Source organism: Planococcus citri, chromosome 4 (assembly GCF_950023065.1).
Source record: "Planococcus citri chromosome 4, ihPlaCitr1.1, whole genome shotgun sequence".
Classification (NCBI taxonomy): domain Eukaryota; kingdom Metazoa; phylum Arthropoda; class Insecta; order Hemiptera; family Pseudococcidae; genus Planococcus; species Planococcus citri.
Window position 1 is genome coordinate 55471144 of NC_088680.1, and position 24397 is coordinate 55495540.

The 24397-nt window shown below is 33.1% G+C and overlaps 1 protein-coding gene across 2 annotated transcripts in view; it reads right to left on the reverse strand.

Moving 5' to 3' along the window:
• LOC135844693 (LHFPL tetraspan subfamily member 6 protein-like) overlaps positions 1–24397 on the reverse strand; it is a 366811-nt gene that overhangs the window by 289474 nt on the left and 52940 nt on the right. For both annotated transcript variants that reach the window (XM_065363007.1, XM_065363008.1), the window contains exon 2: positions 12925–13027. In XM_065363007.1, the coding sequence (XP_065219079.1) occupies positions 12925–13027 (103 nt within the window). The remainder of the gene's footprint in view (positions 1–12924; positions 13028–24397) is intronic.

The following is a 24397-nucleotide window of genomic DNA, read 5'->3' on the forward strand; positions in this document are numbered from 1 at the left end:
GGCAGCAGATGGGGAGCTAAACCACAGGTCCTGCGTACATCAGTGCTAGCCCTGTGTTATTCAGTTGCAGAATATGCATGCCCAGTATGGGGACGATCAGTGCATGCTAAAAAAGTAGATGTAAGGTGCACCAGGGTAAGTCTGAATGGGTTTTTCACAATTTCAACTTTGACTGGCTGTTACTCTCCAACAAATGAACCAATATGGCTCAAATTTATTATGTAGGTTCCCATAAGGGTTCTTTACTTATGGTAAAAATTTGAGCGCGATTAACACAGCCCTATTGACAAAATTATGCATAAAAATAGGCGTGTTGATGCGTAATGCGTGAATTTGGACTTTTTTCAAAAATAAACATGCGATTCGGCCTGCGAATAGCATGCGTAAAAGCAATGTTAAAGCATGTAAAATAATAGAAAAATTTAAAAAATGTTCTGCCCTGGGTGGGAATCGAACCTTGGACCCGCAGGTTTCGGTTTTCCGCTTTACCTAACCAACTCGGCCACTTCGCTGCTTGCGAAGAGTGGAGTTATTTCCCCATAAATGTTTGTGCGTTGTCAACTTATTAAATTTTTCTCCCAAGTCCAAAAAGTGCAATTGCAAACATTTATGGGGAAATAACTCCACTCTTTGCGAGCAGTGAAGTGGCCGAGTTGGTTAGGAAATGTGGAAAATAGAAACTGCAAGTCCCGGGTTCGATTCCCGCTCAGGGCAGAAAATTTTTTAAATTTTTCTTTTATTTTACATGCTTTAACATTGCTTTTACACATGATATTCGCAGGCTGAATTGCATGCTTTTTTTTGAAAAAAGTCCAAATTCACGCATGCTTGTGCTATGCATAAAAGCATGCGTTTTGGCATGCTATCACATAATTTTTGTCAATAGGGAGTAGCTTTCACTCAGTGGGATAAAATATAAAGTGGTTGGACTTACTCCAAATTGAGGTAAGTCTGAACATGCTCAACTTTCCAGAAATATGGTTCAAGAACAGAGCGTCCTACAAAAATTTCATCTTCACAAAATTGTAGAGAATTTAATTCTCTCTGGATTTTCACGAGGACGTACAGTTTGTCCGGTATATGTGAAAAACTAAAAGATAGGAAATCTGTACCCATTTGAAAACAAATTCAAAACAACAACAAAATTTAAGTAAACAAAAACATGTGAAATGGAACTGAATTCCAAAAAATTTCATGTCATGGTGAAGAAGGGGTAGTACCCTCAAGTCATTGCTGGGTAGTGCTTTGGGATGTGCAAACCTCTAGGCACTAGAGCAGGAATTTGGACTTACCCCGGTGCACCTTACCCCTAAACAAAGCTTGTCAATTGGTGACAGGATGCCTCAGATCAACTCCATTCGCAGCTCTGCATTGTCTCACAGGGATTGCACCACTGGAGGCACGCATGTAGGCAGGTGGCTGCCAGAGCAGAAAAAACTAAAGCAATACACAACCCCCTACACACCATGCATGGCTACAACAAATTACCAGAGAGCAGACTAAAATCCTGACCCAGTTTCCTGAGAACAGTAAATGAATCAAGTGCTCCTGCCAAAGTTGAACACTGTCAAATCCGGAATGAGAAGTGGAACAACACGCTCAAAATCCAACCTATACAGATGGCACTTGGCTGATGATGATCTGTGCAAATGTGGCAAGGTAAGGTACAAAAAGACAGGCACCTTTTGAAGTGTCGATTAAGATGGTGACTTCGACGCAGACAAACTGGACCAGATAATTGATGATGAGGGTAAGAAGTTCCTCAAATACTGGTACAAGAAGGGAATTTAGATAGTATAGCCAACAGGACAAGAGAATAAAAAACCTGTACCAATAAGCATACAAATTAATTGATAGGTTTTTTTTGAGGGGGGGGTGGTTTAATTACTAAAGTATTACACCTCTACATGAGGAGGTAAATTATAGTTTGCTTGGTTATGGTTCTTGATTAACGTGATAAATTTTTCTATTTTGGAGGAATTGTCTGGAATGAAGGGAAAACTTTTGTCTCGATCAAGAAAATTGAAAAATTTCAAATTTTCATTTTCTCGATAATTTTCCTTCATTGTACCTAAAGGTCTTTTTACCGCAAGCTAATCCCCATATCCAATCAGCTATTGAATCACTTTTTTTTTTACCAGTGAATAAAAATTCATCACAAATAATGAAAATGTTCACAATTTGTCAATTTCTATAAAACATAATCCACATGCGATTCCATTTGACGTTTGGTTTTTTCTATCTAACTGTAATATAGGTTATCAGACCGAAAGAAAGGGTCATTTTCGAATAAATTTATAGACCAGAATTGCAAAGATTCCAAAAAAAAAAGAAGAAAAAACACGAATAGCTGAATTATAAATCAGCAGCGAATAAGAAAATGACGACGTATCGTCGCTCAAATTTGAAAACGCGGAACGAGAAGTTGAAATTTTTATACGTATCATTTCGAGTTATATAAACCTATTTTTTTCGAACCCCTGAACGTTGAAGAATTCCAAATGATAACATTCTTCAACACTGCAGAAAGGGCGGGAGGGGGGAAAAGAGTAAGTAATCTCTTCATAACACGACGACGAAGACGACGTTGCTTTGCTTTACTTTACCTTTTTTAATACGTTGAAAAAATGTTAATTTTACCCCATCTCGTTTCACGTTAAAAAATTACCAACCAGCGAACCGTTTGTTGCCAAAATTATATCATCTCGCGAAGAGGATAGAGAGAATTGGCTCTTAAATAAAGACCCTCGCTGACTTGTACGTTACACGACGAATTCATATTCATGGCATGAAAATTTTTTAATATCGATATTTATTGAAAAATACGAATAAGGTAATAAAGATAAGCATTTCAGATCATAAAGTAGCAATTGGATTAAAGCCAAGTATACTTGAGGTCATTTACCATTTGTTACTTCCCCTTTTCATTAGACACCTATTATTATTAATAGCTTGAGCGTTTTCAATGGCTTACACAAGATATATCTGTTAACGTTTATTATAATTATCGCGACGATATTTCCTCCTCGTGTATATACCGCTCTACTACGATTCTTTCTACATACTTTTTCATTTCAGTTTCAGTTTCCATCTCTATGTACATATAGTACTGTATAGGTTTAGGTAGGTACATAATATATATCGACCCAGAAAAGTGAACAGGGTAGATATATACGAAAGTGTAGAAAGGGAAAATGGTATACGATAAATAATACATAATAATTGTCACATGTACCAAACCGTCACCATATGTCGTTCAAAGTGGTTAAAAGTTTTCACGCGTTTAAACTTTTCCAAACGATGCGATTGTTTTGAGCGTATAGAGACTTCTTGAGACATATCCTGCTGAAATTCAATTTGGCACCGGGCCAGCTTTTCATTACGAAGACGTTAGGCTCTATATAGGTAGGCCTGTTGTATTCGAAATGTCTGAAATGAGTGACCTGTACATCGGTGCAAATAGGTACCCACGTATACCTATTGCTGGCGAAAAAAAAGAGAGATGGCGAACGCCTTAACCTATCTCTTCGTCGAAAGGTAATTTTTATTGCAAACAGCTGCTCTCGCACCGTTTCTACTATAAAACTTACCACGCGCAATCGTTTCAATCGTAAATAATAACGTAAAAAATATTTGACGCGAGGTAATTTTCTCTTAGTACGAGGTTATAACTTTTCCCTCCCTTATGCCGCCTCCAACTCGCATTCAGCCTAGCTGCAAAGCTCGCGCGAATTGTTATTATATATAAAAACTTTATACCTATAGCGTTGTCTCATATACCTACCTATACATGTGCGTGTAATAGGTATAGTGCCAGCCTCATCCTATATAATATAAATCTGGCGAAAAACGTTGTTAAAATGCGATCCATTTAATAATCAAATGTTATTTCTTATTTTATTGTACTATGAGCTTTTTCTATCCGTCTACTCTCTCGCTCTTTCTAGGTATATTTCTGAGGTACTTTCTATACGACAGATTTCTCTCTTCCAAAATGCACCATACACACATATGGGTTCTTGGTTCTTCGCATACTATATACTATAAAAGTTAAACTCAGTGCCCTAAACACGATGTCATACTTACTCTCTCATTCCACCCAAATTCGTGCTTTTTTCTTTCGCGTTCGCGTTTGCGTTTGTTTCGTTTTACTAGAAAATGTGTATTAGTGGACCCGAAATAGCGCTATAAATAAAGTCTCTTTTTTTTCGTTCTTATGTGTATAAAAACAACGTACAATGGTGGTATCTTATAGGTCGCGTTTATGTGTTCCTAAAAAGCGACGTACGAGTATAAAACGTTTGTGAACTGTTGAGAATGGATATCGTTATATACGCGTAGACGTATGTAGTTACCAAGAAAGAGAGAGAAAGAGAGAAAGATCGTCTAAGGATGTTTATTTAAAAATTTCTCCATTCTCGAATTGACCTTTTAGGCGACCGTTTCCTTGTAGACGACTTTTTTATGGTTATTATTGGAAATATGTGGTTGGTGTATGGAATTGAGCGGAAAATCTATAGTTTTTGGTATAGTTGAGCTTATATATTATGCCACCTTGATCTTTTTCTAGATAGGGATATTATTTCCATTTTATGGTGGTAGGTGTCGTATAATTACGCATGTTCATAATATGTGACGCAACGGGACAAAATCGACCTTCGGACCTAAAAAATTATTTTTCACTTTTTGACGGATTTTTGGTACTCGGACATTCAAAAATCATTTAAAACCACCCAGAAGTCCCTATGATTTGCATAGCTCCAAATACATGGTAATCCAGTCAAAAGTGTGCTCATTTTTTTGATTTTTTTGATTTTTTTTTGATTTTTTCATTATTTCAACTTTTAAATCGATCTGGAGGCGAAACAAAGCGTTCTACGAGAAAAATACATCGATCAAAGTTGTAGAGAATTAAATTTCCAAAAACCTATAAGGTAAAGTGGGGTAATTCCGATGGCAAAATTCAAAATTTTAGCAATTTCTCATTTTTTGGATTTCCTGTACATTTTGGGGCAAAAATGATGTAACAACTTTATTCCTACATCCTTCAGCTACACATTGACTATATTGAAGAGTGATTTGTGTAAAGGCTTCATACATATAATTGAAAAAACATTTTGGAAGGTTGAGTTATCAGAATTACCCTAAAAATGGGGTAATTCCGATAACGAGTTTTATAAGGAAAGGAATTCTCCCAGGGTAATTCCGAGCCAGTAATGTTGAAATATACCATTTATTGCATATTTAGGTTTTTATTTCATGTAAATTGAATCATTAGAACAAAAATTAAAAATTTTTTACAAATAGGCATTTTTGAGGCATAATTTTTGAAAACTAGACCAACTAGAGAAAAATGCCCCGTTTTGAGGATTTTCTTTGATAATTTTGACCCCCTAAAACTATAATACATCAGAACAGAGAAAAAAACATTGCAAGACAATTTTGCTGGGGCTATCGGAATTACCCCGCGGCATGAAAAATGATCTACATGTTTAATAATTCAATGCCACCAAACAAATAATTATAAAAGCAAAATCAAAAGAGGTACTGACACTTTAACACGTATTCATCAAATATCAGCTTCTAAACAGAATTTTTCAACAAGTTTTAAACGATAAAAACGAGTTTCAAAAGTGCACTGTTTTTTGCAGCAAAGGATTTGGGCATTCAGATTTTGAACACTGCACAGACTTGACAAAACAGAGCAGATGAACTATCTGATCATTAATGGGTGTAGGTTAGCACTAAAACTACCTACTTTCTTCATCATTTGTGCCAAAAAGTGTTTTGCAACAAAGCTAGGGCTTGCTATCGGAATTACCCCATATCGGAATTACCCCACTTTACCTTAAGAGGTTTATTTTTCTCCTAAATGCATAGTTTTTCTGTTTTTCTCAAAAAACAAAAACCTCATGATGATTACCATAAAATTTCTGTTTTTTGAGAAAAACAGAAAAACTATGCATTTAGGAGAAAAATAAACCTCTTATAGGTTTTTGGAAATTTAATTCTCTACAACTTTGCTCGATGTATTTTTCTCGTAGAACGCTTTGTTTCGCCTCCAGATCGATTTCAAAATTGAAATAATGAAAAAATAAAATGAAAAATTGAAAAAATGAGCGCAATCACGACTGAGCCCCCTGTATCAATGTAAATAACCATTTTACCCAGTGATATTCACACAAAACAGGCAAGAAACGTTATCCAAGACTATGTTTAGCTCAGTTTAGCCGGAGAACCTGATTAGAACGCAAGCACTTCCGCTAAACGAGCAGAACTGGACTGAAAACTTTAACCCCCCATAACTCAAAAACTTGTTTTCGGCTCGAAGGTCGATTTTGTCGCGTTGCGTCACATATGTACGTACTTATGTCATTTTTATGAGAAAAATGTGTATTTTTAATAGATCCGTAGGTACGAGTCAAATTCATTCCATTAGTAGATTTTTTCTCAATTTTTCTGGTAAAAGTGGACATTTTAGACCACCGACTTGAAAAATACCACTTTTATAGGTCATTCCTGAACCTCTAGCGAGTTTTAAATCTTGTCCAGGAATTCCAAGTTCCTTTGAAACAGTAAAAAATTAACTTTAATATTGTGTATTTTGGTGGGCGAGGGGGGTATTTGGTCAACCTGGAATTTTACGATGAGATCTGAGCGGCACGGTAGTGACGCCCCCCCCCCCGCCCTCCCGTTCCGAGATTTCCATGGAAATCCGCGGAAAAGGCCGAGATTGTCCGATATACGGCCGACCGTGCATGCTTATATATTCTGTAATCATTTAGAAATTTATTAAAAAAATTATGTATTTCGTAAATGGTATGGTTTTAATGTACATTGAAATTGTACCTAGGCTTATTTTCACGAGCTCTATCTAGGTACATAAAAACCAATATTGTATCTTGAATAGTTTTTTAGATACGAAATCACATTTTGCATTTACCCTAAATTTATTGTAGAATTTTTAGTAAGCGATTTTATGGTAAAACTAATGACGGATTTTGATGAAATTTTGAATACTGTTATGAATCATCTCAATGAAGACACTAACGTCGCCAGAATTTTAAAATTCTCAATTTTCACTCTTTTTTCTCGTTTTTGACCCCCTAAAAATGTTTAAAATTTCCCGAAAATAACAAAAGGCACTAGTCCTATGTTCAAGGTACCTATATTTAAAATTTCAGCTCTCTACAACTTATAGTTTTCCCTGTAGCCTTGTCTAAAGAATATATTTTGTATGAAATCAGTGTTGATTTATTTGCAATCAAAATATCTCTATATTATTTATTGAAGTTTCCCTCTTGCTAGGCATTTAATTAAAAGTAGAAAGTGAATTATTTGTAATTTTATTATCTCAAGTTTGGCAGACATGATTTTGTTGGGAGATTTTTTTTCATCGGAATTCGTATGTGTTTCTGTTACTCTATACACTCCAATTTTAACACCCTCTGAAGACGACTTCAGGTGGGTTCAAATCACTTATTGTTTTTTTAGTCTAGTCAGTTGTCAAATGTTACTTATTATTTTTTTTGTTCTTTGTTAAATTTGTTCATTTTATTGAGATGAATCAGAAAGTGAAATTTAACCGTAAAGTAGTTAACAAAAATACGCCGAAAAGTGTCCATTGGATTGAAAAAAATCAAAAAATCGATTATCCGACTTTTCCCACAAAATTTCACGAAAATGGATTTGGAAAGCTCCAATTTATTTGAAAAAATATGCATAAACGCCTTTTTTAGGGGTGCCTAAAGTGGGGGGCTCCAAAAAAAGGGTTCAAAATTACGAATATGCAGGGAGCCGAGCCTAATTAAACTTTTTCATCTGGATAGTTGATTGTATACCTACCTCAAAACGTTACGTTTGGCGCAAATCGCCGGTTTCTAGCTTTCCAGGGGTTCCCAAAATATCGAAATTACGAAAAATTGGAAAATTGGATTTTTGAGTATCAGCGGAAAATTTTATTGAGCTCAAAATTTGGTAGGATGGAGGTCTTTCAGATACTAATAAACTGTAAAAAGCTTTTTAGCGGGGTTCAAAGGGGTAGGTTCAAAATGGTGGTTCCAAAATTTTCCAAAAATCAAAACCCCCCAATTTCTGCTCCCGAGGGTCGAAAATAAAAAAATCACCTCGCATAACGTTTATAGGGTTCAAAAAGATATTTTACGCTATAAAAGTTTTTGAAATTGATCGTCAGTGGTTCCCAAAGTTCTTTTCTTATTCACAACTTTGGGAACCCCTGGAGCCCAAAAAAATTGTCATTTTGGGTTAACTGACCACGGATTCGTATTTGGGACATTTATTACAACATTTTAAGAGTGGTTGAGTCGATAACTGTCCGGGCCCAAAAAACCGGCCTTATCGGGACTCCTCCTTTTGTAAAAATTTCTCATTCAACCTATGAATAAGACAAAACTGCCCCCTTAAATCAAAAAAAAAATAAAATAAAATAGAAAAAATTGAAGCACTTCAATGTTTACTTTTCTCTATTCTGAAAAAATCTAAATATCAACACAAGGGCCTTTATCCTAAAACCAGTTCCATATATGTGACCCGCTCTGACAAAACCGACCATTTCGACAAAATTTTAAAAAATGTTTTTTTCTCAAAAATCTGATCTTTCAACCCTTAAAACTCATTTTAAACATCCTTATTTTGGACACTTTTTTTTGTCGAAACGGTCGGTTTTGTCAGAGAGGGTCACATATATATAACAAAATATAGAAATATGAATCAGTACTCTCTAAATTTGAAACAGTCAAATTTCACTGCTTAGCAGTCACGACATTTTGCCTTTTTAAAAGCAGTGGTTTTTTACTGCAAAACAGTAGAAAATCTACTGAATTGGTCAGTCAAAATGATTTTTTACTGACTAATTCAGTAGATTTTCACTGTTTTGCAGTAAAAAACCACTGCTTTTAAAAAGGCAAAATGTCGTGACTGCTAAGCAGTGAAATTTGACTGCTTTAAATTTAGAGAGTAGGTAATGTGAATTTGAGAAACTATAAAACAAAATATAGGAATATGAATGTGTAATGTGAATTTGAGAATTGGCAATTGGGTTATCAGATGCATTAAAAAAATTATCTGATATCCGCAAAAAATCTTTGGCAAAGAATTCTAACCCCCCGCCCTCCCTCCAAGGAAAGTTATTACAATTATGAAAATAGAGGTTGGAAATGAAAAATTATTTTCAATAAAATTAATAATAATAGTATCAAAATTTATTGATATAAATAGAGTAAATCCCCGCCATTCAATACATTACTGCATAATTTAAGTATGAATGTACATTTTGAAAATGTGGTTCAGTTAAAAAACAATTGTAAAAATGATGCATTAAGTAAGTGTCAATGGAGATAAGATATTTTAGAGATGAAAAATTATTGAAAAAAATAATGATAATTAAAGTAACAAAATTTAATGATATACAGATAGAGTAAATCCCCGCCATTCAAAATATTACTCAATGATTTGAGTATGAATCAAGATTTTGAAAATGAAGTTTGAAGAAAATGAAATATTTTATATAATTTGACTGAGAAATGTATATGATTGAAAATGGTAATGCTTTAAGAAATTTGCAGTAATATTCTCTTGGCAAAAAAAAGGGCGGACAAAACCACAAATTTCTTAAATTATAATTCATAATGAAAGGGAAGCAATTTATTATGATGAGTAAAAAAAATTTAGAAAAAGGTTTTGTCCGCCCTTTTTTTTGCCAAGAGAATATTACTGCAAATTTCTTAAAGCATTACCATTTTCAATCATATACATTTCTCAGTCAAATTATATAAAATATTTCATTTTCTTCAAACTTCATTTTCAAAATCTTGATTCATACTCAAATCATTGAGTAATATTTTGAATGGCGGGGATTTACTCTATCTGTATATCATTAAATTTTGTTACTTTAATTATCATTATTTTTTTCAATAATTTTTCATCTCTAAAATATCTTATCTCCATTGACACTTACTTAATGCATCATTTTTACAATTGTTTTTTAACTGAACCACATTTTCAAAATGTACATTCATACTTAAATTATGCAGTAATGTATTGAATGGCGGGGATTTACTCTATTTATATCAATAAATTTTGATACTATTATTATTAATTTTATTGAAAATAATTTTTCATTTCCAACCTCTATTTTCATAATTGTAATAACTTTCCTTGGAGGGAGGGCGGGGGGTTAGAATTCTTTGCCAAAGATTTTTTGCGGATTACAAATTTTTGAGCTTTTCAGAACAATTTCAAAATTTTTGAAAAAAAAACAAAAACCCACTGAATGCTCTGGAAAAGCGAAAAATTGATTATTTCTCAGTCGAGGGATCATATGTGTAGACTCAGTACAAGTACCTAAATATATTTAAACCGTAAACGAATTTGCCACCTGTGGAAGATCCTCTTGGAAAATCAGATTTTTTATAAGTATTTTTCTTTGGAATTCACCTGTTGATCAAAATTCACTTTTGAAATTGACACACTTGGAATAACCCGTGCACTAACCGAAGTTATAAAAGCTCAATTTCACTTTTGATTCTTCCAAAGCAAATTATTTCAAATAATTCAGAAAAAAATTTAAATTTTCTGAAATCTTTAGAATGGCTCAAAAGCTGTTATTTTCAGATTGGGAGGATTGAAATAAAAATAGAACAAGGTACATATTCACATACTGGTTCATTCCTAATGATGAAGGTTTATGCCATAAAACACTAGTTAGGTATTTCGAATTTTTTATTTATTTAAATTTTATTCCAAGGGATGTTCCCTGATCCTCATTTTAAAGTTTTTCTTTTTTGAGCTCTTACCAGAGAGGCAGATTTCAGGGGTCAGCAATTTTTAAGATGAATTCATTTTTTTTTTAATCACTTGGGTAAGTTAAGTTACTTACAGAAAAATGAAAATTTGAAAATTTAAATCCAACAAATTTTTTTGATGAGAGGTGACAATCAAACTGTTTAAAGCAAAATTACAAATTTTCCACCCCATTTTTGCCCGCGCGTTTAGATTGAGACACATTTTTTATTTTTGTCCAAAGTTATACTTAATAGTCAAGTGAAGAAGAAATATAATCATGAATTTTGGAAAATCGTTCCTAAATTGACGAAAATGATCGCGAATGTAATTTATCCAAGTAGTAGGTACGAGCACCTAAAATTTTATTTGCTTACATGTGAATCTGAAAATCAGCTATAGAGGTTCCAATGCGGATCAAAATTTCTCCCAATCGAAAAATATATACTTAGGGTTTAAATTCCAACATCTGCAGCTTTCTACCTCAATTAGATCGGATTTTAATACTAGATAAGTTGAAATGATTGCCCGAATTTAGGAAATGAAATTCAGTCTCTGAAATTTAGGGTGGTGATGGTGCTGAAAAAATTGTTGGAAATTGTTTTCAGATGCTTAAAAAAACATTTTTTTTTTGGACAAAATTCAAAAGTGAGAACGAAATGAAGAAAAAGTGCTCTTGACGATTTTCTTGTACATAGAATGACTGTGTTGAGCCCTTTCTCCATTGACATTTTTTTTTTTTGGACAGTTTTCTGGCATGAGTACCTACAGATTCATATTTTTTTTCAGACTCCTGAAAGAAATTTGAAGAAAAAAAACTTCTTAATTTTATAGTCACACAAATATTTTTTTGAAAATTTTTAAGGTGTATTATAAACTGAAAAAAACAGAACAGAATAGGTCAAGCAACGATTTTTTTGTGGAGAAGCAGCAATTTCCACTCCGCTCAGGGACACAAAAATGATGAATCTGCTCCTGGCTTTCACATCCTGAAATTGTTGAGTTTTTTGAGAAAATAATTCGGTCCCATTTGAAAAAAAAATTTTAACGTGAATTATTAACATTTTCAAAGTCAGAGAAAATCATCCATAACTTTTCCACTTTGGCAACATGCTCACTCTATATGACCTTCTTTTCAAAAAAAAAAAAAACAACAACAACAACAACAAGAATTCTCCTGTCCCACGTCCTCCACTTAATGTTGTCAACTTGGAAAGAGCATCACAAAGTTGTGAAAAAAATAGAATTCAAATAACTCAATTTCCAAGAACCACCCTCCTCCCTTCGGTTCTCTAAACCGATATTATTAGACCATTTCTTTGGAGCTTTCAAAGTAAAATTAGGGGGGGAGTATGCCGTTATAAAACTGAGCGAATATTTTTCAACCATCTTTTCAATATTTATTAAGCAAATAAATTTGCAAAAGAGATCATAGACAAGATTTACCAACAAAAATGTCATTTTTAGAGGAATTTCGTTTTGAAAAATGTAGGTACATTAGAATAAGTACTTCATTTCATGTTTTTCCCCAATTTTTGACTTGAAATTATTTAGAGCAATTTTGTCACAAATTTCAATTTTTTTATTTTCAACTTCTTAGGAGCTCATATAGGTGCCTGTATGAAATTTTTCTGCATAAAATAGGTACCTGTACCTACCTAGTGAATTTTTAAATTAGAATTTTGAAAACAGATGAAAGCGAAATTTTCAAATCTTTTACTTAACCAAATCAATTTTGTATCTGCATTCTTTGAAGAGAAATTTTGAAGTTATGAAGGAAAAATGGACAGTGTCGCATTTTTGCCTTGAAGAAGTAGTCCTGGCGAAAACTTACCAAAATCAAAAAAAAATCAGTGAAAGTTACTGTAATTATGGCGGGGGGAGGAGAGGAGCTTAAAGAGATTTATTGATCAGCACTCGTGTGATTTGCCAAAGTCACACCCACACGAATCTGAAGTTATCAAACCCAGTTGGTACGTTGATTATTTGAGTAGGTACCATTATTCAATGAAACAAAATTTGATAAAATCGAATCATCTCACTAAGCACATTGATTAAATCCAATCTTCTTTCAAACGTCCATTTAAAATAATTCCCAACTAAGGGTAAAAAAAAATCACATACCTGTATCCAATATGGTAAATAGTATCCAGAACAGCATAACACAGAAGCGGTAACTGACAAAAAAGCCCAACACATTCCGACTCCCGAAAGAGTGTTGGTCATCCTGTAACAATCAAAGGCACAATTTATGAAGACGATCGTTTTAAAAAAAAATATATGTATTATATCGACGCTGTATGTAAAAGTAAAAGCTTGGCGCGGCGCTTCGCGAGGTTACATGTTAAACTCGCATATATCATACGATTACGTTGAATTTAAAATAACACACAGTATTATCCGAAGCTAAAGGATTTAAAACGTAGCCTGCTCAGATTTGAACTCGTACTTTAGAAACTTTTTACTCTTTCGAAAAGATTTCGCAACTGTGAAAATACGGATTCGTTATTCATTAAACTTTCACTTGGGTACTTCGCACGAGGCGGTAAACCCCTTTACTTTTATACTTTTCTAGTCTGGCGTTAGGTTAACACTTCGTGCAAGTTTTTATCTAGCTTTCGCAGATCACTTTTTCACTTTCACTCTCTGTGCTCAAAGAACATCGAGGGGCTGTGAAAACGCCAGAGAAGACGCGCTCGTCGTATATTAACGCGCTATATATTAATGCGGCCGTGAAAGTTTCACGCGTGTGAATTTCATTTGTGTGGCCAAAAAATGAACTTCACGGTACGTAGGTATATCTACACAGCAGCGTCATCATCATCGTAGGTATCATCAGACGACTGAAAAATTACGTGTTTACGACGAACACGAAATTTACATCAAAATGACACGACGACGACGTGCTTTGGCGTACTATACTATATGTAGTATGTACTACGTATACTTAAATCTTAATACATAATTTCATCCACACACATATAGTACAATGACATATCCCCGAGTATAGTAGACACTCTCGAAGGTCGAACGAATTATCTGTAAATTTTGCTGCACTGCGGAGACTGAACTACATTTTATACGAGTATGTTGTAAAATGTGTATAAACGCCGCCAAAGAAAAATAGTACATGTACATTACTTGCATGTTAAACCACCCTTGTGAACTTTGCCACTGCTTGCTGCACATTCATCGTCGTTATATGTATATGTACGAGTACAGGACGCGAATGAGTCGAACATATCGATATTTTAATTCTTCGCACAATGCAGCCAAACATTAACGATACCTTTTAATTTGATTTACAACTCGATATTAAACTTTATTGGTATACTAAACGCGTCCTCGTAAATTATTCGCGTACACAATTTTCTGCTGTACGCGTTTCCAGTATTATTCGTTAAAATTACGTATAAATCGCGCAATGCAAAACCGATAAAAATATTTACAAGCCATACAATCGTGTCGTATTAAACCAGGTACGAGTAATTTTGTATCTGTGCAGAAGATTGGTAATTTTTTGGGGGGGAGGGGGGTCAAAATGTAGATAATGAATAAAGGCTGGAAACTAAATGCGGTTTCACATCTCTTATGATGTATGTGGGACTCATAAGGCCTTAGTGTTTCGAAATATTGAAAAAAAAAAAAAAAAAAATGAAAACATTCAAACGATACCTATCTACCGAAGTCAATTTTTTCGAAATCCACTTTTAAAAATGTTTACCAACTTATCTAGTACTTCTGGGGAAAATTTTAATAAAAAGGTAGAGCAGTGCTAGGTAGATATAGGTACGCTTACAAGGAACTTCTCGAGGTGTTTGCCTCCAGCTTGGACATGGAGCATGCTTTGACCCGACCCCCCCCCCTCATAAACAAAATTTCAACTACACAAACTGCATTAATCAATTTTTGATAATTTTTTGAAAATTCAAAATTGATTATTTTTGGAGATTATTATGCATTAAAAAAAATATACCTACACACCTATTTATTCAAATTAAATGATGAAAATTATAGTTCCGAACTAATATCAAATTTTCCGAACAGAATTTCACTGTTTCTGATCGTCCTGGAGCTTTCAGTACAATTTTAAATTTCTCCAGGATTTTTAAACTCAAGAAGGTGTGGAAATTACGTCAGGTAGCTAAAAATCGAGTTGTAGATTACCCACTCTCGATGTATTTAATGAGTTTATCCACTTTTGACCCGATTTCTAAGTGAACCCCCCCCCCCCGAGTATATTTTTTGACCAGCATTCTCCTACATAATTGGTTTCAAAAACACTCTCGAGGACCCGCTTTTGGCTGACCAAAATAATTTCCATTCCAACGTGTCTGGAGAAATCGAAAATTACTCAGGAGGCTCCAGGATTGCTGTAAGTGGTAGAATTTGGATGAGGGTAGAAGCTTAGTTTTAGACAAGATACATTCGTGAAAATTTCAACATTTTTGCAAAGAAGGAACATAAAAAACTATAGATTTTTGGATTAATTTTTTTTTCTTATAAAAATATACCGGTCAAAGAACACACTCCAGGGGGAAGCCTGGAAATAAAGCTAAATGTGAATAAACTCGTTAAATAGTTGAAAATAATTCACAATTCGATTTTTAGCTCCTGTGATCTATTTCCACAATTTCCGGAGACATTTCGAAACTCTGGAGAAATTGAAAATCGCGCTGGAGGTTCCAGAATGGTTAGAAATGGTGAAATTCAGAATTCAGATTCAAGACGTTGGTTTTAGTTTAGACAATAAGGGCACAGCCATTTGTGCAAATTTCAAAAAATTTCCCTACAAACAGAAAATTTTTCATTTTTTTTTTTTTTTTTTTTTTGTATGTACCTACTTGGTGAATTATAAAACGGCCAAAATGTAAATAAATAACTAAACAGGTCGAGAATTAGTCATGACTCGATTTCTGACAACACAAATTTATTTCCATGCCTTTTGAAGAAATTTTGAAATTCTAGTGTAATCTAAAATCTCACTGGAGGCTCCAGAATGATCGAAAATTATGAAATTCGTTTCGAGAAGGAGTTGATATTAGATTCAAGACTGATTTCCATCATTTTTACAGAATAAATAATATTATATTTTTTTATTGCATAAATCACCAAAAAAAAGTCAATTTGAATTTTTATAAAATTCGTCAAAAAATCGAAAAATTAATTTGGGCAGCTGAAATTTTGGTTATGGAAGGTCAAAAAACAAAATAAAGAAAAAAGCACAAAATTCCAGATCCATACCATTCGCCTATATGCCTGGATTAAGCCTTCGATGGATAGATAATAATTCTTGGTTCAATTATGTAAGTAATTTTTAATCTTTTAATAAACATCTTGTAAAATATGCACCAACAAAAAAAATAATAAAAACAATGAAACAATACCGGGTATTTAATATCATTGTCAGAGTAACTTCATAGCAATATAAAATAGTAACATAAGGCAACTCATCTGGAATTCACATATGTATGGTTGCCTAATCTCAGAGTTGAAGGTGTCGAGCTCGTAGGTCTAGGTTCATGAAAAAATATTTTCAGATCGTTTTCAGTTTTTTTCTGATCTGAAACTGTTTCTTCAGTTTTCAAATTTTGTTTCAGTTTCAGCTTTCTGGTGTTTTTTTTTTATTATTTTTTTTTTATTAGGTATTATACGTACAATATACCATTTATTTTCCGTTTTTTTTCAGTTTTTAGGGTTTTTGGTTTCGGTTTTACGGTTTTTAATTTCGTTTTCAATTTTCAATTTCCTTCCACCAGTGAGCTTTCATTCTCAAATTATGATTTTACATTGAAAATGATACCTTCGAAGAAAAAAAAATGAAAATGAATAATACTACCTCCGAACCTCCGAAAAGTGTTGTTAGAAAAATGCAGAAAAAATTTGCTAAAAAAATAAAAGTTTCAGTTTTTGTTTTAGTTTCCGTTTTCAAATTTCGTTTTCGTTTTTTTTTTTTTTTTTTTTTAATTTAGGTTTTACGGTTTTTCTCATTTTTATTTTTTTATTTTTTATTTTTTTTCATTTCAGTTTTCTCAGTTTTCACAACCCTGCTTAATAGAATAATTTTTGAGTTGAACACAGAGAAATCTAAAGCGTACTTATCCCAAAATATACCCCCACTCAAATTTCAGCAGCTCAATTTCCTTTTTCAATTTTTTGGCGAATTTATGAAAATTCAAACTTGACTCATTTCCTATGAAAAAAAAAAGAAAATTTTATCTAATTAGTTATTCTAATGGTAAAAATGCAGAAATTCTGTTTACATTCGATTCGGCCTCCTTTTCGAGTTGTTAAATTTGAACTGACAAAAACTGATTTCAAAAATTTGAGTAAAAATTGATCGAAAGCAGTACAAAGGTGGAAAATCTGAGTTCATCTAAAAGAGACCTATCGAATTTCGTTTCTGCATTACAAATCAAATTTCAGATATCTATCCTCATTTGGTCGAATTTTGTTTTTCTTTCTTGAAAAAAAAAATCCATTTCAATCCCTCAAAATTTCGCCAAAAATCTAAAAATAAAATTCACATTCTAAAATTCAGCCTGCATTTTTGTATATTATTTTGTAAAGTTTCACACGAGTACTCGTATATAAACAGGGATACAATTTTTAAATTCTCACTACTCAGGATCATACTTTGGCTCATTTCCACGCAACCATTTGCAATAAAAGTTTTCAACATTCCAAATACGTACACTTTTGTTTGTAAATTTTTCGTATTTCGGTGTCGCATAAGAAATGAGGCTGGCTGTCAACTCAACTTACTTGGGGTTTTTTCCTTCGAGCATCTTAATCCGTTTAACGAAATTTTTCTCATCTTATTAGACGATGAGATAATAAACCATTAATTAAAACGAAAAAAAAGTCTCGAAATGAACCGTATAATATTAGACTATCCCGTCCGCAAGAAAAAGAGAGAACGCAGATGAGAAGAAGAAGTTGCCTTTAAAGGCTTTTATAAAGTATAGTATTTTTTAAAATAATTACTTAACAAGATTTTAAAAGCTTAAAAGGATGATATAATTTAAAACTGCTCAAAAATCATTACAATTTTGTACTCTTGACAGAGAGAGAGGAGAAAAAAAGGATTATGAATTTCTAGCCGTTTTGAATAATATATCTAAGTAGGTACTTATAATTCAGGAACTTTCCATGCACATTATTTATTATTTATTCTTACTACCAATTACCATCTTATTCTGATGCAGAAAAATTGCATTTATAATTCCACCAATCGCCACAAAAATTGCCGAAGTTGAGAAAATTTATCAAAAATTGCATAGGTAAAAATATCAACAAAATTTTTAAAAATGAAGCAGGTCTGCCCCATTTTTTGATATTAGGTAGGTATTTAATTATGTACAAAGTAATTATTCAAGAGAAATACTTTATTTATTTATTTTTTTTTCAAGGACCTTCATTACACAATAGCCCAAATTTCCATCACGAGAATTATAGACCCAACCTTTACGGGAATTTCATTCTGTTCTGAAACAATAGTGTTGAATAAGAACCTCAGGGAATAGACACATTGACCAGAAACTATACAGGTAGGTATAGAAAACAGTACGTGATATTTATCCAGATAACGAAATTAAGAAGAAAGATGATCGAAAATGAATCCAACAAAGGTAACATAGCGTAATAAAAAATTCAATACGACTGTGCATCGTTTCATTTCATTCCTCAGCGTACCTATCTTTTTTTTTCGGGTATACAAGTCTGCAGCCAACGAACGAACGAACGAATGAAAAAAACATCTTTTTAAATAAATAAACGATTAAATAAATAATATTTTCAACCCGTAAGAATATTAAAACAGCCATCAACTCGCAATTCTACGACTAGACCAGATACCGAATAAATCCTTTAGATCAAATAACTAAAGCAGTATATTCGATTAGTGGTAATAAACATAAGCAAGGGTAGAGAATATAAAGTCAAGTTGCACGTAATAAAGATAATCAACCGGGCTATTTCAAAGTATAAGTACAGAGTCTGTACTCTGCACATGGATGAGACTGGCAATATTAGAACGATAAACAACCTAATAAAAATTACTGCTACTGCGATAAGTTAGCAGCGTGAGGACTTTTTGAAAGACTGGCGTCGATATATATACCGGTCATTACACGTTAATTGAAAAATTTATATTGAACAGATCATCTCGTAATAGTTCGTAGAGATATGATGGCAACGAACGATGACCCGTAGCTTTAATATTGTGGTCGTATAATACGTACTACGAGAATTAATTTATGCAATTTTTGGTAGGTATGGTACGTATCTGAATTTCGATTAAAAGGGGTAAAAATATCCGCATAACTATACGATCTACCTGCAACCCTGAATGTACACTGTATAGTGTACGAGTACGTATTATTTCACCTATACATATGTTTTGGATAGGTCTATAGTTTGGTTTAGGTACCTACTTAAGCATTCTATTTTAATCCTTTACCTAGATTATATTATTCTTCATTTTATGGTACATGCATGGCCGTGACGATGGTGTGTTTAAATTTCAAAAGTAACATACGAGCTTTTTCATTTTTCCAATGGAAACGTGACTCGAACGTGTTTGACTTTATCGTAAATTATATCCGGATAAAGAGCATAAGGTGTGCGAGGCCGGAGACGATAGGTTACCTAACACATATGTTACTGTATAGGACCTTCGGATCGTTTAAAGAATAAAAGTTTTGCGAGTTAAGGGCACAAACATCTGTATAAATGAAAAGTTTGCTCGAATAAAATACCAAAATAGTAGACCTTTAGCTTCAACAATAATATAAGTACCTACGACGATATCATTAAATCTAAATGATACTTTGAAAAGCGTAAAGTATCTTATACACTGTGTGAGATGGACTTTAATAAGACGAAAACACAATGTGTCTGCTCTCTTTTCGGTCAAACTGCGGTATAAAGTAAAAGTATACACAGTTGTGATGTGAAAGTCCCGACTCGACGTGGTTTTTATTTCATACAGAATGGGGTTTGATTTTTTATGACAGCAGCTTTTAATGGGTTTGCTAGAGTTTTGGTATTATGTATACACTTGTACAGGGTGTTCAAAAAATCGAAAAATCTGATTTTTTTTTGAAAAATTCGAACGAAATAATTTGGTTTGAAAATAAAATCACAGATGGTTAGTTTTTATGAACGGCGTGTAAAAACCTCTATAGGAGTAAAATTTTCAGCTACTAGAGTTGATTTTTCAATTTTTGAATACTTTAAATGCCGTCAGGTGGGGTCGCTTTGATTTCGCGAGGTGACTTTGATAGTGCTTATTTTTCTGCACGTTTTGATCTGTAGAGCGAGTAAAACGTCGAATTTCATTTTTTTTCCGAGCGAAGTGGTTACACTGATGGTGAATTGATACGATAACAGCGTTGAGTTGGTAAATAATTATTTTCGTCCCTGCTTTTAATCGAGTTTTTTAAAAGTGGTAATTTTTCAAGATTCTTCAACACTCAACAAAAGTTGATGTTATAGTATTTTCAGATATGTAATAGAACATTGGCTGATAGTCTATCGTAAAGCTACACCCCTTTGGGAAATATGTTCAAAAATTTCGAGTTTCTAGGTTGAGGTGCCTCCGATCCGTGGCCCATTGTTCTCAGTGGGGATGTCATCAATTTTTCATTTTTGAGGCTAAAAATTTAAGTTTTGAGACTGAAGTGAAAATCAATGCCATTTTCGGATTCAGTGTGAAATTTCATCCCATTTTGATAGGTCGCAAAGGTATTTTATTGAATATCTAAAAATTTTGCTAAAAAACTGAATTTTATAAAAAATTTAGGAAATACAGGGGCTTTTATCGCTTTTTCAATAATATGATGACTTCCTCTCGGTCAAAATTGATGAAATTTTGTATGGTATGTCTAAAGGTGATGAGAAATCATTTTTTGAAAAAAAAAGTACCCCTATCAAAGTGACCCCATCTCGTGGGTGACTTTGATACGGCCTTTGAGGGCAATTTTGAGGCACAAAAAAAAAACAAAAAATAAAAAACAAAAAGGTCATTCGGTGCGTTTTGACGTACTTTACACACTGAGTGGTGCAATTTTTTCAAAAACATCTTTCTACGCCGTACGGAGCAGAAAACATTTTTTTTTTTATCAAAGCGACCCCACTTGACGGTGCCTCACTTTCAAGTAAAAATGAAATTTTTAAAAACTTGGAATTTTACACAACATTAAAACAAGATACCCTTCAACTGTTGATGTTGATAAACTATAATGAACTCTAGTTTTTGTTTATTTCATCCTTCTGAAGCTTCTTTTCTCGATTTTATCGCTGAAAATCAACTTGTGCAGGAATAGTACGATCAAGAGTACAATTTTACATGTGCATAGTAGGTAAATAATCCAAAAAATTGTATGCTTCTTTGCCAATCTATTGTTGTTGGGAAAAATGAAAGTGAAGACTGCAGGATTTGGATCCCTGACTTGAATCATAATTCTTCTACCGAGGTTTCAAATTTTAAAATTCACATCAAAAATAAAAAATAGGTACTTAGAAAGTTTTTTTGATTTTTTTTTTGTAATGAATGGTTGATAGCATTTTTTCGGTTTTTCAGGTTTTTTACAAGACTTTTGAATATACCTGATTCCAAAATTGAATTATTAAGTCATGCAAACCCCAGAAAAATGTGAAAAAAAAACGGTTTTCTCACCTTCAATATATTTTGGATAGGTAGGTGTAGGTATATCTAATGATTAATTATTATCACCACAAAAAAACTTTTTTTTTTATTTTCAACGTAAATTTTAAAATTGGAGATAGCTGACAGAAAACTGATCATTCAAGTCCCACGGGTTCAAAATTTTTCCTGTAGTCTTTTAAGGTCCTCTTACGACTTTTTATCGAACCCTTGTCCTTTCGAAGTTGTATTTTTGAGAATAAATATTGATTGATTGATTGAATTTTCCTTTTAAAAAGTTGAAGACACCCCCTCCCCCTCCCTCCACAGTGAGAAATTTCAACTCTTCCAAACAACAATAAGTAATTTGAACTAAGATTTATTGAACAGTCAACAAAATTAGGTATTGGTTATTTGAGGAAATTTTTTGCACCAGAATTATGAGCAATTCGTCAGGATTTGATTCAATTCGAACCACTTCACGATTCAGTTCAGATCAAAAATTTCGTTATGGATCTTTTTTTTTCAGACGTAATTCATGATTCATATAATAACGAGCCACGATTCACGTTCACGAGTCATTTTTTTGCTCCTCGTTCTCTTCGTAGGGACAACATTGATAATTTGAAAAGTCGAGTACTGTCTTTGTTGCGATGGTGGAAGTTGGGTCAGGGAGTGACTTTTCTTAACGTTTTGAGGGCCTGGGATCACGATACGACTATTCCCGAAAATTCATCTTTCCTTATATAAGGTTTATATACTGTCTTAGAGTACATTGCGAGATCCGACATATACACAGTCATTGCAAGATCTGCCCAAAAAAAAATTCGAAAAATGCTAAAAATGCAAATAATAACCCTACAACTTCGTTTGAAAGCATGTAATCATATGAGTCGATTCGTTTGCCAATGATTCATTATTTATGAATCAAATCGTTCGCGAATAATTCACAAAAAATAATTCAATTCGTTCGTTAATGATTCACCAAAAATTGAGTGAATGAATCGATTCGTTCGCGAACGAGTCACTTACATACGAATCAATTCGTTCGCGAATGATTCATCAAAGTTTGAGTAAATGAATCGATTCGTTCGCGAACGAGTCACTTATACGAATCGATTCGTTCGCGAATGATTCATCAAAGTTTGAGTAAATGAATCGACTCGTTCGCGAACGAGTCACTTATACGAATCGATTCGTTCGCGAACGAGTCACTTATACGAATCAATTCGTTCGCGAATGATACATCAAAATTTGAGTAAATGAATCGATTCGTTTTCGAACGAGTCACTCATACGAATCAATTCGTTCGCGAATGATTCATTAAAACAATTTTATAACACTATCTATAACTTTGACAGATTTTTATTCAGATTGAAAATATTTCAACAACTTTTAACCATCTAGGTGACTTTTGCAAGGTTTTACTCAAATTTTGAGACAATACAAGATATCAAGTTTTTATTGTTTTTATTAACAAGTTTTTATGGTGTTTAAAGCAATTTTTGCAAATTTTTTCGTAATTTCGCAAGAATTCCATCAACTTTTAGTAACTTTGAAGTGATATCTATGCCAATGCTGCAGTTTTTACATATGATGAGTAAGTACTTTAGGTGTTTTTTTTCGCAAGTATATTTTATTTGAGCATTAACTTAACTTATATGGGACCAATGTTTCGTAATTCTCAACAGTTTATACTGCTCAATTTTACTGTAAGAAAAAAAAATCAATTCATAGTAAATTTTGATAACAAGGACTGAGATGAAATTACTTAACAATAGTTGTTCTCCTACTTTTTGAATTTTTGGCAAATATGTAAGTACTTTTTGATCAACCTACTATACATGCAAAGCGATTTTTACACAATTTTATTCAAATTTTGGTACTTTAGCTCAACTTTTGGTTGCTTTTTATCATCTTATCAATTTTTGGTAACTTGGGTAAGAATTTTTGCAGGTACCAATTTTACCTATAGTTCTTCTGATATTTTTTGAATAGATATTCATTTCCTGCATTTTATTAAACGTCAATGGTACCTAGCTATAAATTTGCTTTCGTCTTCAACCGTTATCATTTCTAATTTTTGTTTGATTTTTGAATAGCTATATGTATAAAAAAAAAAAGGTAAGAAAAAGTGGCCATATCTTGAAAATTACCTAAACTCAATCCACAAAATCAAAGATGCAGAATTAGACATGCTAAATTAAAAATTATATCAAAAATTGTTTTTCAGAGTCAATGATTCATTCATAATCATAACCCCATGTCAAATCAGCAAATCAGCTCAGCTTTGGATTCAAGTTCAAGTCATCTGATTCTGTCCAACATTTTTTCACGAGTGATCTATTAGGTATCATTTTCACACATTTGTGATTTCTTTGGCAACAGTCAAACTTTGAAAGCTCCTACATATTTCAGCACTGGTTAAACTTGGAACAGATGTTTTCGTGCACTTTTGCATTACATGAATTAGTAGATATTCAACATCTGCGGTCAGTGCCGTCAAAACTTGAAAAGCTCAAAACTGAACTTTCTAAATATAAATCAAACTTAGCTCTCATAGTAATTTTAAAATTTGAAAAAAATACAGAGAATACCCTATTTCATCGAATTTGTCACAAAGTAATTTTTCAAATGCAATTTCAACACTCCTGAGAGGCAAAAAGGCTCTCAATTTAGATAAAAATTCAAAATTATAATGTCTCGTTTTTTCGATTTGACCTCTCTGAATTTTCATCGCTTCTCGTGGACCTTCAGACATGATTCATCTATAGTCAAACTCCATACAGCCATATAAGAACTGGTCAAAACTTTCTTATCACACTGTACTACGATGACAATGCACTCACTTATGGTCACATGTACAAAATAGGATGGCGCACTAAGTAGGTAAAACATCAACGAGAAAAAGGTTCGCAGTATGGTGTGGTACATTTTACGTGTATTCTT